This window comes from Saccoglossus kowalevskii, chromosome 21 (assembly GCF_978046115.1).
Source record: "Saccoglossus kowalevskii chromosome 21, keSacKowa6.1, whole genome shotgun sequence".
Taxonomy (NCBI): domain Eukaryota; kingdom Metazoa; phylum Hemichordata; class Enteropneusta; family Harrimaniidae; genus Saccoglossus; species Saccoglossus kowalevskii.
Genome location: NC_140661.1, coordinates 13,681,021 through 13,695,233, shown reverse-complemented (window position 1 = coordinate 13,695,233; position 14,213 = coordinate 13,681,021). Strand labels below are relative to the sequence as shown.

The following is a 14,213-nucleotide window of genomic DNA, read 5'->3' as shown; positions in this document are numbered from 1 at the left end:
GATTTAAATGGTTTCGGTTTAATGGTTTTCGGTTAGAGATTGGATAGGTGGTTGACAGATATGCTCACACTCCGGTTTTCTTGTAAACACAAGGTTGTCTGGTAACTTATGAATTACGAAAACATGGGTCCATATTGGAAAGCTCAGGACCATATTGGAAAACTGATTGATTTCATTTCTAAATTATTTTCCAATCGCTCCAATAAAATTGGTAAAAAATTTCAGCAAACATCACAAACTAGCAGAACCAGCACATGAAATAGGTTTTGCGTGAAATAGAACACACTCACAGGTACAGTGATATTTTTATATTCAATAGATTTAATTAGAAGAAATTCCACATTTGGTGTATGTTGTCAAGTTTATTGGACAGTTATTTTCGTGATGAATACTGTATTCGCCCTATCAAAAGTGTATGTATATAGCCGATGTGTCGATCAAAATTAGTCGCATTTTGTTAATCTCCTATACAATTACATGTCATTTATTGTTTATAGGCATTTGTATTGACGATGCGCTTTCACTAGAGCAATTACAGTGTATGTTTGTGATCATTGCTCTATATAGTTTAGATTGACGCAAAACTCTCTGCACTTGCATCTGTTACCATCAAACTATGTGAGAATGTCATGCTATTTATAAAAAGAAATGTTCTAATGTGTCAGTTCTCCTTCAAAAATGTGTTTGAAGGAAAGCCCGTTGTTGGTTATATAACGATTGACTGCGGGCTATCACTTTATTTTCGACTTACAAGTGGATGTTAGACAAGGTTACACAAGAGTCGCGAAAGATGAAGAAATATTTACTAATAAACGGACCTTGTGTTGTCGCGTGCTTCTCTTATTCGTAAAGCACGTTCTGAATGTTTTCTGAGGACAGAATCTTTGTTCATGTTTCTACAATTGAACCTCTATTGTATGTATGTTGGTCTATAGACCTTTCACATGTCGTTGTATTACGTGTAACTTTCACATGTCGATGTACTACGTTTAACTTTCACATGTTGTTGTATTTCGTGTAACTTTCACATGTCGTATTACGTGTAACTTTCACATGTTGTATTACGTGCAACTTTCACATGTCGTTGTATTATGTGTAACTTTCACATGTCGTATTACGTGTAACTTTCACATGTCGTTGTATTTCGTGTAACTTTCACATGTCGTTGTATTACGTGTAACTTTCACATGTCGTTGTATTACGTGTAACTTTCACATGTCGTTGTATTACATGTAACTTTCACATGTCGTTGTATTACGTGTAACTTTCACATGTCGTTGTATTACGTGTAACTTTCACATGTCGTTGTATTACGTGCAACTTTCACATGTCGTATTACGTGTAACTTTCACATGTCGTTGTATTACGTGTAACTTTCACATGTCGTCTGACGTGCACCTGACATACATCCACCTTAATTCCAATATTTTAGTTTAGTCTCTGAACAACTTTCTTCGCTCGTTTTTTAGTCAGAGTCAGAAGTACATGTTCAGGACATTATGTTTGTCAGGCATTATTGACAGGCATGAAAGTCTGTGGAAAAATAAATTTCGTACACTCTCAAATTTCACAAGTTGCATCTGTGTAATTTCAATGGATCATATAATGTCACTAGGCATTGGAAACCCTTATCTATTATCTGCCCTTTGAATATTCTAGATACGTTTCATGTTTAATACAAATGCCATGATTCATAACTCTATGCCAATTGATGGAAATTAAGTTTACGAAATAATCCAAAAGGAATTGTGTCTCTCAGAGAACTTTTATATTCTACTTTCGCCATTTGTTGCCTATCATCAATTAGCAAAATTTGTCTATATCGTTATCGCGTGAAACCTGAACGGATGTACATTTATTTACACTGTCACGTAGTCCCTAATATGAATATGGTTTATATGACGAAATGTATCATACTGTATGTTACATTAGTGCTTGCTTTTTTTTTTTTTTTGCTCACATATATAAGGTTAAGTAACCTTCAATGTCAGGAACAGGAACTATTACCAAAATTTTTTTTTTTAATTTTATAAATGTTAGTCTTCTTTCTTGGTTTGAAATTTACTTTCATTTTGTTAAAAAAAATAGATATGACATACTGGAAAATATCTTTAGTGCATACACCGCTGTAAACTGAACAAAATTTTCTGTAATATTTTTGTTTGGTTTATACAGTTTTCAAAGTATGCCGTCAATATAGGAATTTAAAACCATTGAGTGTGTGCACTGTGATTAAGTGACTTGAGAAGATAAACCACTGTAGAAGTTTACTGCTACCTCTCTGTGTATCTGATAAATTAATGATAAATCTGGTTTGTTTTGCTGAGCTCCTTCATGGCTCTTTGAAATGAACGTGGCATGATTCTCATTAGGAGCCCTTTGGCCCCTGACATTTACGTGGGATATATGTATACATGATGTTTTCTGTAACTAGGTCATGTGTCTTAGTACCCATGAATAAATAGTAAAGTAGTTCCGGCCATGCATTTTGTGGTCATTGATTGCATGACGTCATCGTTCAAATTACATGTCCTTGAATTTCACCATGCTTCTGTTAGTCAACCTGGTTGGCTTCAGTTTGTTTTCAATTAAATTGTTTTAAAATTCATCTGATGTACTCTACTTTGTGTATCATCATTGATGATCATGTTCATGCTACCTACGTGCAGAGTTGAAGGACATTTGAGGTGAATGCTACTAACGGTGACTGCCCTCTTGGGGTGACCTGGTTTAATTTTATGGGAAATTTCCATGTTGTTGATCAATTGGCACAGTTCAACGGTAATCACCACCTTTTGATGAGATTTAATTACATTTTCTGTCCAAGTGAAAGATTATTAATTTGATTTATATAAACAATTTTACTCATAATTATTTGAAAAAGCAGGTGAAACACATTAAAGTATTGTGTTCGATACCTATTTTAATGAATTCAAATATTACAATCAAATTTTATTTAAAATTAATGTAATTGTAAATTTATAATAACATTAAAATAAAATTTACAATGCATACAAATTAAATTTCAGTGAAATTTTGTTTATTTGCAGTGCCATCTACCAGTTACTTTGTGCTATTATTGGCGTACAATGATTATGGGGACGGTCATGATGCATCACGTTATATCGAGACCCTCGGTAAGTGATAAATTGTCAAAACTATTTTTGTCAACTTTTCATATTTTTTAAATCCAAGTGAGCCAAAATGACCTTTATGCCAGGCATATATTTATAATAAAAACATGCAGGTAGCTGGAAAATTGAATTTTTTGCTGTTTACATTTGCATACTGTGAAATAATTTATTTCTACTGGAATTAAATTTTCGCTGAAAGGACTTTTTGGGTATTTTGTATGGAATTTATTTTCACTGATTTTTTGGTGAGTTGAATGAAATATAGGAAAAAAGGTATATTCGCTGGATTTTATTTTCACTGAATCACTCTTTCAGCGAAAATAGCATAAATTTATTCCAAGCGAAAATAAAGTATTTTATAGTACTTTATTTTAGCTCGAAATAATTTTTACGGAAAAGACATTTTGGGTGTTTTGTATGGACTTTAATTTCATTGATTTTTGATGAGTTGAATGTAAAACACAAGAAAAAAGGTATATTCGTTATTTTTTATTTTCACTGAATCATCCCTTCAGCGAAAATAAATTACAAGTGAAAATTAAGAATTTTACAACAGTATGTCCATCCAGAAATGTATATTGGTGGTATACCGAAAGTCCCGGGTCATAAGCCCATCCTCGGGTATAAGCTAATCCCTCTATTTTTAGACAATTACGAAGATTTAAAGTGAGTTCAGAGACTCCCTGGTTATAGGACAAGGTTGTTTTTACCGGGCGAGGCTGATTGATTAACATTTATTAAAATATGCAGGTATAAAGATTGTTGGTTGTTTTTTTGTGCCAGGATTCCGTGGTTATAGGACAAGGTTATAGTTGCACAGCACCCTCATGCCATGGACATGCGCCCCCCCCCCCTTACCCTGGGGAGCAGATCCTCTGGCAACCATAAAATTCTGATTGACCAGAGATCACATGTGGACACAGTCTTCAAGTGTGACCTGTCTGATAGTAATTTTGGCCCCAAGGAAGCCATAGAATGCTTCATTTTAACTTAAAATTATCAGAAACTCCACACCCTTGTAGGGAGATCTCTATCTCTCCCACTTAGTGGCGCCGCTAAATTGCAGTGCTCCCTCTTGCAGTTTTTTTCTAGCAGGAATCACAAAGGATATATAAAAACCCCGGATAATCATAATAATAATTCCCACCTGAACAAAAAAGTTTTCTTTTACTTATCGACTATGACAATTTCTTTTATAGTGCCGACCCCATCTATAAATATTCCGGTGAATCCTGCACCGCCTTATCCTAATGAAATTGACGCCATTGTTGAGACCCCGTCTACAATTTTGGTGAAATGGTCCAAGCCTCAGACAAGCCTGGAAATTATCTACTACACAGTTCGCTTCCATCCGGCTGCTATAACCAATGCTTCGTTGGTAAAGAAAGAAGAGAGGTAAAATTACATAATGTATTATGTCAAAGAGCCACGAACATCTGATGAAAGAGGATGGAACGCTATTTGATAGACAAAAAAAGTCTAACAGCTCTCTAACTCCCACTCTCGTCGACCATTTACATAAAGGCTTGACAAGATGTTCAAGTTTGACATTCCAATATTACCCTTTTCACCCCCACTTCCCCCTTTTCATCACAAATTCACAAAATAGTCCCGTTTATAGTCTGGACTTTTCCTAACAAGATTTTTTGAGCAAAAACTGAAAATTGAATCAAATTATGTCTGTTGGTTCCGAAATTAGGGTACATTTCCAGAAATAATGAAGAATATCAGAAAAAAATGCAGAAAAATGTAGGCGAAAAAGTTTGGCGGTAAAAAGGTTAAATGATGATGACAGGGTCTATTGATTGGATGGAAACTGTAAAAAAAACAAGGTTCTGTGAAAAATGTAGGAGTGAACATTTCTTTAGGTCGGCGAGTCACATTGACTCTTGTAACAGTGAACTTTTTGTATCTTTAAGGTAGTGAGTCACAGTGACTTTAACTGGAGTCTAAACGAGTCACAGTGATTTTCACTGGAGTTCTAGCTAGTTACTTACTTTTGCTAGGATCTTAGGGAGTCACGATGATGTTCACTGGGGTCTTAGAGAGTGGCAGTGACTTTTGCAAATTTTTGTCCCCGCAAATGTCATAAAATTAGCATATTGCAATAATTTGTTGTTCACTTTATAAATTATATAATTAAGTAATAATTAGTCATAATAAAAAATATAATTTTTCATGAAAACATAAATTCTTAATACGAGTATAAACTTTTTTATATTTTATGCCAACATCGACTGTGTTTACTTTTTCCCATGATACAAAGCATGGAATAGATGTTAAAGCATTACAAAGTTACACGTATTCCTAACACATGTTATACTTTGTATTTTTGTAGCAATACAGAGCAGATAATGCTAATGGATTTGATACCATTTACCGAATACGTTATTGCAGTCAAAGCACATGCACGTAGCAGCGAGAGTCGCTTCAGCAATGATATCACAGCTAACACGCCGGAAGATCGTAAGTCGTATATTCATCAATTTATATCATGGAATCAAAGCCTAATTTGCACTTGTTTTCCATGCGTATCAAGTTGCTTGTCATTTTAAAAATTGCTTTGCGTCCGTTCTGTAATGGAAATTTCTCTTCAAATCACTCATGCAAGTTCTCGAAGGCGTTCCATGTTACTTTAATGAGCTATTTTATGAATGGTGGCCATCTGAGCATACACCACTCATATCCCCATGAGCTATCATCCAAGAAAGGAAGGATTACATTTTGCAGGAGCCTCATGGTCATTATTGAATTGACATCTTAATTACTACATTAGACAATGTTCGTAATTGTCACCTGACATAAAAATATTGTTAAAAAGGCCTTGAATCAAGCCCCAGGACCTTGTCATTTTTGCAAAGATTAAACTGAGCCCATGACCTTGTAAATTTGGCAAGGCCTTGAACCGAGCTTGTGACCTTGTAAGTATGAATGTCAGTGCTGGAACAAAATCATCCCACCCTCTGTATTATCTTATGTTCTACTAGGCCTGATTGATAATGTCTTATCATCCATCCCTCTCACATGTTCCAATATGAAACCCCTTTAGATTCATCTCACCATTGTTCACTGTAACTTTCACAGGAATCCTAGGGAGTCACTACCAATTTCACTGCAGTCATAGGGAGTCACATCACTATGACTTTCACTGAGATCTTAAGGAGTCATAATAACTATCATTGGGGTCCTAGGGAGTTGCTATGACATTCACAAAACGTTGTTCCCACAAACACTCCAAAATTATGAAATAGCAAGCTTTTATTTTTAAAACTTGTCTTGGGAGAAAAAAGTTAACTTTACTTGTACTTGTTTAAAATTTCTTTGGGAGTTGAAGTTATAGAAATTTCAGATCTTTTCAGATTTTTTAGTCAGACGCAGCCTGTAAAGTTATAATTTTGGCTATTCTTCTGGATGTCTGTCCTGATGTTCATGTACATCTTCAACATTTTCTCAGAAATTTTGCAGCAGACTTCAATGAGACTGGACAGGTTAATGCTAGAAATGCTCAGATTTTTTTTCCAAATCTGAAAATTATAAGCATGCCTTATAATAATGATTTTTTTTATCAAAAAAAAAAAAGTGTCAACTTATATTTATATTAAATGTCGTATGCTGCTTAAAATTTTTACTACCATTTCCCGGTATACCGTTCATTGATGTGTTCTTTTCAAATATTGCCATAAAATCGTATTTGCCACTGCTTCGGCGCCATTTTTGCAGCTAATTTTCACCGTAAGATATTCTGTCACATGCACAAATGTTTTGTTTTATTTGGCCGTCATACTGGATATCCATAATATTTTTTTTTACCTAGTGGTAAATTATGTGAAATTTTCAACTGCCGTTGTGGTAGATTTTTAAATGGTGGAATTAAGTTGGAGGTTAAATCGATGAATTTTGCAATGAAAGTGAAATCAAGAGTGGTTTTACCGATGTTGATCTATCAACCAGCAGCTCTGCCTACCAGCAGGCTTTGTTTACTGAAACAATGATGGAAGTTGTGATGTTTATTTGACTTCTCACTTTCAAGATTTGGACAGAAAGATTTTTTTTTTTGATTTTTTATGAGATTATTCTGTAATAAACAGAGAATGAGCTGTACAGATGCACTGAGCAATTAACTGGTTTGTTTTTACCAATCAACTATTTTACCGACTTCAAACGTAGTTCGTGCGCTATTTATGCTAACATTTCCCCAAAAATCTTAAAATGCACATTGACATGAAAATTTATAAATTTACCCTTTTAAAACTTGTTTTTATTTTGAAAACCATGAGTACCCAGTATCTGCTTTATGTATGCAGTGTTTGAATAGTGGGAAAAAATGGCAGTGTGGTAGACATGTTTAAAGGAGTTATGAATAAAGCAGAGAAACCTGGGAACGTGTATTACCTACAAGTATGAAGATGAGTTTTGATAATGTACCATGTAATAAAATACAATACTGCTGATATAAAAAAAAAGTGAAATGCTAATTTTCTTCACTGCACAAGATATTAACAAATCAGTTATCATAAATGAAATTATTGGATTTTACAAAAATAAATAAATTGTAGGTCGAAGTAAATCATGCAAATTGCGTACTGGGTGAACCATGTTGGTAGACCTTTTTTCAAGAATGTGCAGTAGCCCGATGTTTCCAATATGCAGAGTCTGAATATGCTGCCAAAACAAATGTGCGAGAATGATTTGTACAAATTTGTTCGGGTCGCTTATTTGTGGACTGTTTATATATATATAGTTTCTGTTTGAAAGACTGGTGTACATTTTGCTTAGGGACCATTTTCATTTTCATTCATATTTGGCACATACATCATAAATATAGAAATACACGTCCATGTCAGTTTGTTTCATAATCAGATCAAAGATGGCCGACTGGCATCCATTTTGTTTTTTGAAAAATGTGGTTTGAAATAAACATTATACATGTTGAGATACATGACCATGATGATTTGTTTCATGTTCGAATCCATCTTGTTTTTTTAGTCCCCGTTCGGACACAGTCCGAAAACGGGGACTTATGTTTTGACCTCTGTGTATCCATGCGTGCATGCGTCTGTGCGTGCGTCCGGACCTGTATCTTAGAAATGCCTGGATCAATCACAATCAAACTTCACACATACATCATACATGATAGCATACATATGCATGTCAATTTGTTTCACAATCTGATTCAAGGTGGCCGAATGGCGGCCATTTTTGTGCTAAAAATCATCAAAAACAAGCATTTCTCAGCTGTTAACAGATGGATTTTGTTCAAACTTGGTATATAAATTAGACATTATAGGACCTTGATGCACATCATTTTGTTTTACGATCTGATTCAAAATGGCCGAATGGCGGCCATTTTGTGCTAAAAAAATCATCAAAATCAAGCATTTCTCGGCTGTTTACAGATGGATTTTGTTCAAACTTGGTATATACATTAGACATTATGGGACCTTGATGCAAATAATTTTGTTTTTTAGATAAGATTCAAAATGGCTGTCTGGTGGCCATTTTGTTTTAATGATTGGGCTTCTAGAGCCATATCTCTTAAATGCTTTGACTGATTATATTCAAATTTTATATATTAGTTATACATCATGTTATATATATACATGTATTTAAAATGGCTGATTTTGAATGCTGTTCCAGAGCAATATCCCTCAATATGGACAAGTACTTTTTTGACGATCAGATACAAATTTCAATCATTTTAATGTTAAAAAATCATATTCCTGACATGGTTATATTCCAGCTATATTACTATAAACAAAACTATATATCTTAAATTTGATAACTAACAGGGACTGTGCCATGCATGGCTTGTTCAAAATGTATCTTTGACCCGTTTTTCTTCTCTTCTCTTTTCTTTTCTTCTCAAAATATACATGTTAGGATACATGTCCATGACAATTAGTTTCACAATCAGAACGGCCAGCAATCTTGCTTTTTGACCACTGTACTGTATCTCAGTACATGTGCGTGGACAAATAAAATTCAGTTTGGATACAAAAAATGCATGGTTACTAGAAGAGCTAGTATTAAACCTTGTCTGATTGCAGGAACTTCAAGAAGGCGACATAAGAGACGCAAGTGTTTACAAAGGTACGTTCTCTATTTTCAGCTGGGGGGTGGACATCTAGTGACGTGCCTAGCAATGTGATTATTATGTTTATGTTGATTGCCAACTTTATATCCATGTGAATAGCCAGATTATTAAAAAACAAACGATCGTCTTAATCTACGAACCTAGTTTGTCTGTCAAATTATTTTACATTAATTAATTCCTGAGGTTGCTGTTTTCACGTTATTCACTTTCTGGTCTGAATACCAACAACTTGGGGGGGGGGGGTGTTCATTTGTTGATTAAATTTATTCTTTAGAAAATAACTAGTTGCCTATAATTATATTCATATCTTGAATGAATGTACTGAACACAAGGACCTTACTTGCAATAAAGATCTTGAATTGTGAATTCCTGAATCACCAATCTCGTGTAATTCAACATGGCAGATTTACAGTGACAACACAAGATGAACAGGAAATGATGACGACGTTTATTTGTGTGTTTAACTGAACATTTAAGTAGATATTGATATTGATTGATTGACTATTGATCGATCGCAATTTAATAAGGTGTTGACATGAAAATCGGTTTGGATGTGCCATTCGTTTTTATTGCGCTGACCTAAGTTGTCATCGTTTATACATCAGATTACTAGTTGTCCGAGTTTATACACTGCGCATAGCCAGTGTATGGTCAGCAACAGATATGCCGGCCAGTCTTCTCTTTATTTTGGTATTAAAAATTGTTCACTTCAAACGAAGTGAATAATCGTGTTTATAACATCAGAATTCAAAATCGTCACATTCTTTCTGATTTTGGCATTTCACGATGGCATTGTTGTCTGATCTTTACGTACGTAAGTATTGGCAGTAGAACTTTCGAATGCATAATGGTATTGCCAAGATGCTACCGGAAATCAACATCATAAAATGTAATTTACAAGCTTTATTGTAAATAAATAAGTAGAAATAATAAACTGATCAGAAGATAATGATATTTGATCTGTATCACAATGAAAACTGACTGAATTAAATGTAAATTTGTTCAAATGTTTCAACAATATTAGATTCATACATGTATTAATGACTTTTTCATTTAGTCTCACTGAACCAAGTATAGAGATGTTAATAATGAACCATCAAAAACTTTAACCATTTTCACAGACAATTCTCACTCTTGTTTCTGAACAATTTTAAGCTGTTCAATACATACTAATCTCAATTTTTGCTTTTTCACTTGTCCCAAATTTTTTCTTTGTGTTGTATTTACAGTTTGTTAGTATTCTTGAATTACTTTTGAATATTTTCTGTGTCACTCCTTCTGTGTCCTTTCAAAACTATCTTTGATTATACTTATTTTTGACTATCAACTTTTTTCTTTTACAGGAATCGGAGGTCCTGTAAGCTGTTTTAATTTTGCCAGAGGCAAAGTTTCGCGTATTACGCAAGTCAGATTTTTGTAGCAGTGACAATTTTTCTAGGATCCCACGACATGGAGTCGTCGCAACAAAAGCCTTATAATCAGAAAAATTTCTCGCAGTGAAAATTAAATAGTTTGCAGTATTTTATACCCTTCGAAATTGATTGAAATATTTAGTAATATCACAGCACTAAGAAGACAATTATTATTACTATTACATTGAAGGTTATGAGCAGACCAACCCTTATCGATAATGGCTTGCTTAATTATTACTTGCTCTGAAAACATAGCTTTGTATTTACAACTGATTATTAACAGATGATACTGTATGTACAGTGAATACATTTTAAATAATAAACCATACCTAGTTACTAAAAATGGTGTTTTACAATGTGAGAATAATTCTGTTGCATAGTGGTGATATTGAAACAAACCCAGGTCTTGTTAATATACAAAGACCTGAATTAACAAAGGAGTCAAAAAAGGTCCATGTACGTCAATGTAGTCTTCTGAGTGCATGTTGGACAAATAGTTTTGTTGCACTTGTGTACTCTGTGTGGATTCTGGACAATGGAAGTATTCAGTTATCAGTACAATACTAGATTATGGGAAATCACTTTATGATGGGTTGTACCAAAGTAGAGTACATATTCATCCACCAGTTTTGCAGATGTTCCATGTACTACTTCAACATTATGGGTATTTTATATTCAAATAACGGGGACTGTGACATTCATGTCTTGTCTTGTCTTGTTGAATGTAGCAAATAATTATTCAAAATAAAATCCTTATTTTCAGGCCCATCTTCGCCAACCAATTTTGTAGTAAATGTATTTGACTATCAGAGTGTAAGATTAGAATGGACACCACCGGAACATCCCAATGGTATCATTACTACTTATATAATTTTATATAATTATGATATATCGGCTCCCGAGGAAGCTTGGAACAAAGATGAGAAAGAAGGTATAGTTAAACAGAACTGTCATTGTGTTGAAAATAGTCACCAGTTTTTAGCTCTGCTGTCGACTTTCTCGAGCGGAGCTTATCATATGAGTGATTGTCCGTCGGCGTCCGTGTCAATGTTTTACTTTTTTGACTTCTTCTTGAAAACTACAAGCCTGAATGCTTTGATACTTGGTACCTTGGGTAGACCTCTCTCAGATTTGTTCATTTCATGATCATATCTTCAATTCTCTAATTTTGGTGAATATTTTTGTCATTTTTGGTAAAAAGTGATATTTTCGACTTCTTGTTAAAAACCACAAGTCCAATTGCTTTGATATTACATATATAGGTACTACATGTGGGCCACTCTCATATTTGTTCATTTCATGATGATATCTTCAATTCTCTAATTTTGATGAATATTTTTGTCATTTTTGGTAAAAAGTGATATTTTCAACTTCTTGTTAAAAATCACAATCATTTATGTTGAAAAATGATATTTTTGAATTTATGTTGAAAACAGCAAGTCCCATTGCATTGATACTATGCATATTGTTCATTTTCTAATGATATCTTCTGTTCTTTAATTGAAATGTGTATTGCTAACAGCGGAGCTATCTCAGCCGAGAGGCTGCTTGTTGTATTTTGTGAAAGTCTGCCACCAATGGCGACATATAGAATGTTTATGTAACTGATTTTTGCGTTTTACCTTGCCTGTATTATTGTTGATGAAGGGAAAAGTATACAAGAGGGGGAGTGTTTATAAATTTTGCTTTCTGCTTAAATTATTTTTGTGTGGTTACGTTTATTTTTCATTTAAACAGTTTGGGTTCTTGGCAAGTTGAATTTTGGTACATGTTGTATGCATGTATATTGTTGAAATATCACTTAAAATTGTCGGATTGTGGTTAAAATTATTTAAAATAAATGTTTTTCATCACCATTTAATTGATTATGATTAGTTGGTATAACTTTACGCTTTGTATCTTTTAATCTCAGGGACCGTTATGTATTCAGTGGTACAGAATTTGATGCCAAGTGTTCAGTGCTATTTTATGATGAGAGCTAGCACTGGTGTAGGCGAAGGACCACCAACAGATCCAGTAGCTGTTGTTTTGCCTGCACCATCCATGACTGCACCAATCAATACTACAAGAACCACAACAGTGACTGCTGAACCTACAGGTACATGTTTAAAGCGGGGGAAGACCATAGCGTGTTCACAAACAAGCGTCTATCCATGAATACTGTGAAATACTGTAAAAACATGTTGAAAAAGCGACATGCAATTTTAGCGAATTGTGGTAAAATGACGTAATAGCGAAATGTTGATTTATCGAATCTCTCTTGTCATTGTTGATTTCTTTGTTTGGCGGTTATTTTGAATTTATAATAAAGTCATTAGTGACATCTTGAATTAGCGAATCAGTTCTCTCGCTAAATTCGCAAAAAAGACATGCTCGTGAAAAAGACATGTTTTACAGTACTTTATTTTACTTGGAATTAATTTTCGCTGAAAAGACTTTTTGAGCGTTTTGTATGGAATTTATTTTCACTGATTTTTGGCAAGTTGAATATAATATATAGGAAAAAGGGATATTCGCTGGATTTTATTTTCACTGAATCATTACTTCAGTGAAAATAGTAAAAATTAATTCCAAGCGAAAATAAACTATTCTACAGTATTTGCATTTATAGAGTGTGTTATCGTTTAACAGGACTCAATTGATCGCTTAAATATTTAAAAAAACGTTTTTGTCTTGTTCACTGGATAACTGTTCACAGACACCTAACACTGTGCGTAACATTGTTAGTCAAACACATGATAAACGGACAGACAGACACATGACAGATGGGAAAAATTAAACATAACACATGCTTGGCTATAGGATTGTATTTTCTTTATCAGAGACTATTTTTTTTTGAGTCACCCTCACCAATATACATTGATAGGTGGCGCTATAACCAGTGAGGCTTACAGTTGACTGAACAATACACCTGGAAAATAAACTGGAAAAGTCTGAAAAAATAAAAATATTATCAGTATATCCAGATTGATTGACCTGGTATAAAATCTGTAAAAATATGTACCATAATCACTGTACTTGCAACAAGCCTATGCAGCATAGTATCTCTGTGCTCAGTCCGGTTCTCTGCAGCATTGTAGCTCTGTGTTTAGTCCGGTTCTCTGCAGCATTGCAGCATTGTAGCTCTGTGTTCAGTCCGGTTCTCTGCAGCATTGTAGCTCTGTGTTTAGTCCGGTTCTCTGCAGCATTGCAGCATTGTAGCTCTGTGCTCAGTCCGGTTCTCTGCAGCATTGTAGCTCTGTGCTCAGTCTGGTTCTCTGCAGCATTGTAGCTCTGTGTTCAGTCTGGTTCTCTGCAGCATTGTAGTTCTGTGCTCAGTCTGGTTCTCTGCAGCATTGTAGCTCTGTGCTCAGTCTGGTTCTCTGCAGCATTGTAGCTCTGTGCTCAGTCTGGTTCTCTGCAGCATTGTAGCTCTGTGCTCAGTCTGGTTCTCTGCAGCATTGTAGCTCTGTGCTCAGTCTGGTTCTCTGCAGCATTGTAGCTCTGTGCTCAGTCTGGTTCTCTGCAGCATTGTAGCTCTGTGCTCAGTCCGGTTCTCTGCAGCATTGTAGCTCTGTGCTCAGTCTGGTTCTC

General features: G+C 34.6%; 1 protein-coding gene across 1 annotated transcript in view; it reads left to right on the top strand.

Moving 5' to 3' along the window:
- The window catches only part of PRTG (protogenin), an 83,506-nt gene extending 72,523 nt beyond the window's left edge, over positions 1-10,983 (top strand). Inside the window, 5 exon segments of the mRNA NM_001171244.1 lie at positions 3,051-3,137; positions 4,334-4,529; positions 5,473-5,600; positions 9,182-9,224; positions 10,572-10,983. Coding sequence (NP_001164715.1) covers positions 3,051-3,137; positions 4,334-4,529; positions 5,473-5,600; positions 9,182-9,224; positions 10,572-10,599 — 482 coding nt within the window. The 3' untranslated portion in view covers positions 10,600-10,983.
- The last annotated feature ends 3,230 nt before the right edge of the window (positions 10,984-14,213 follow it).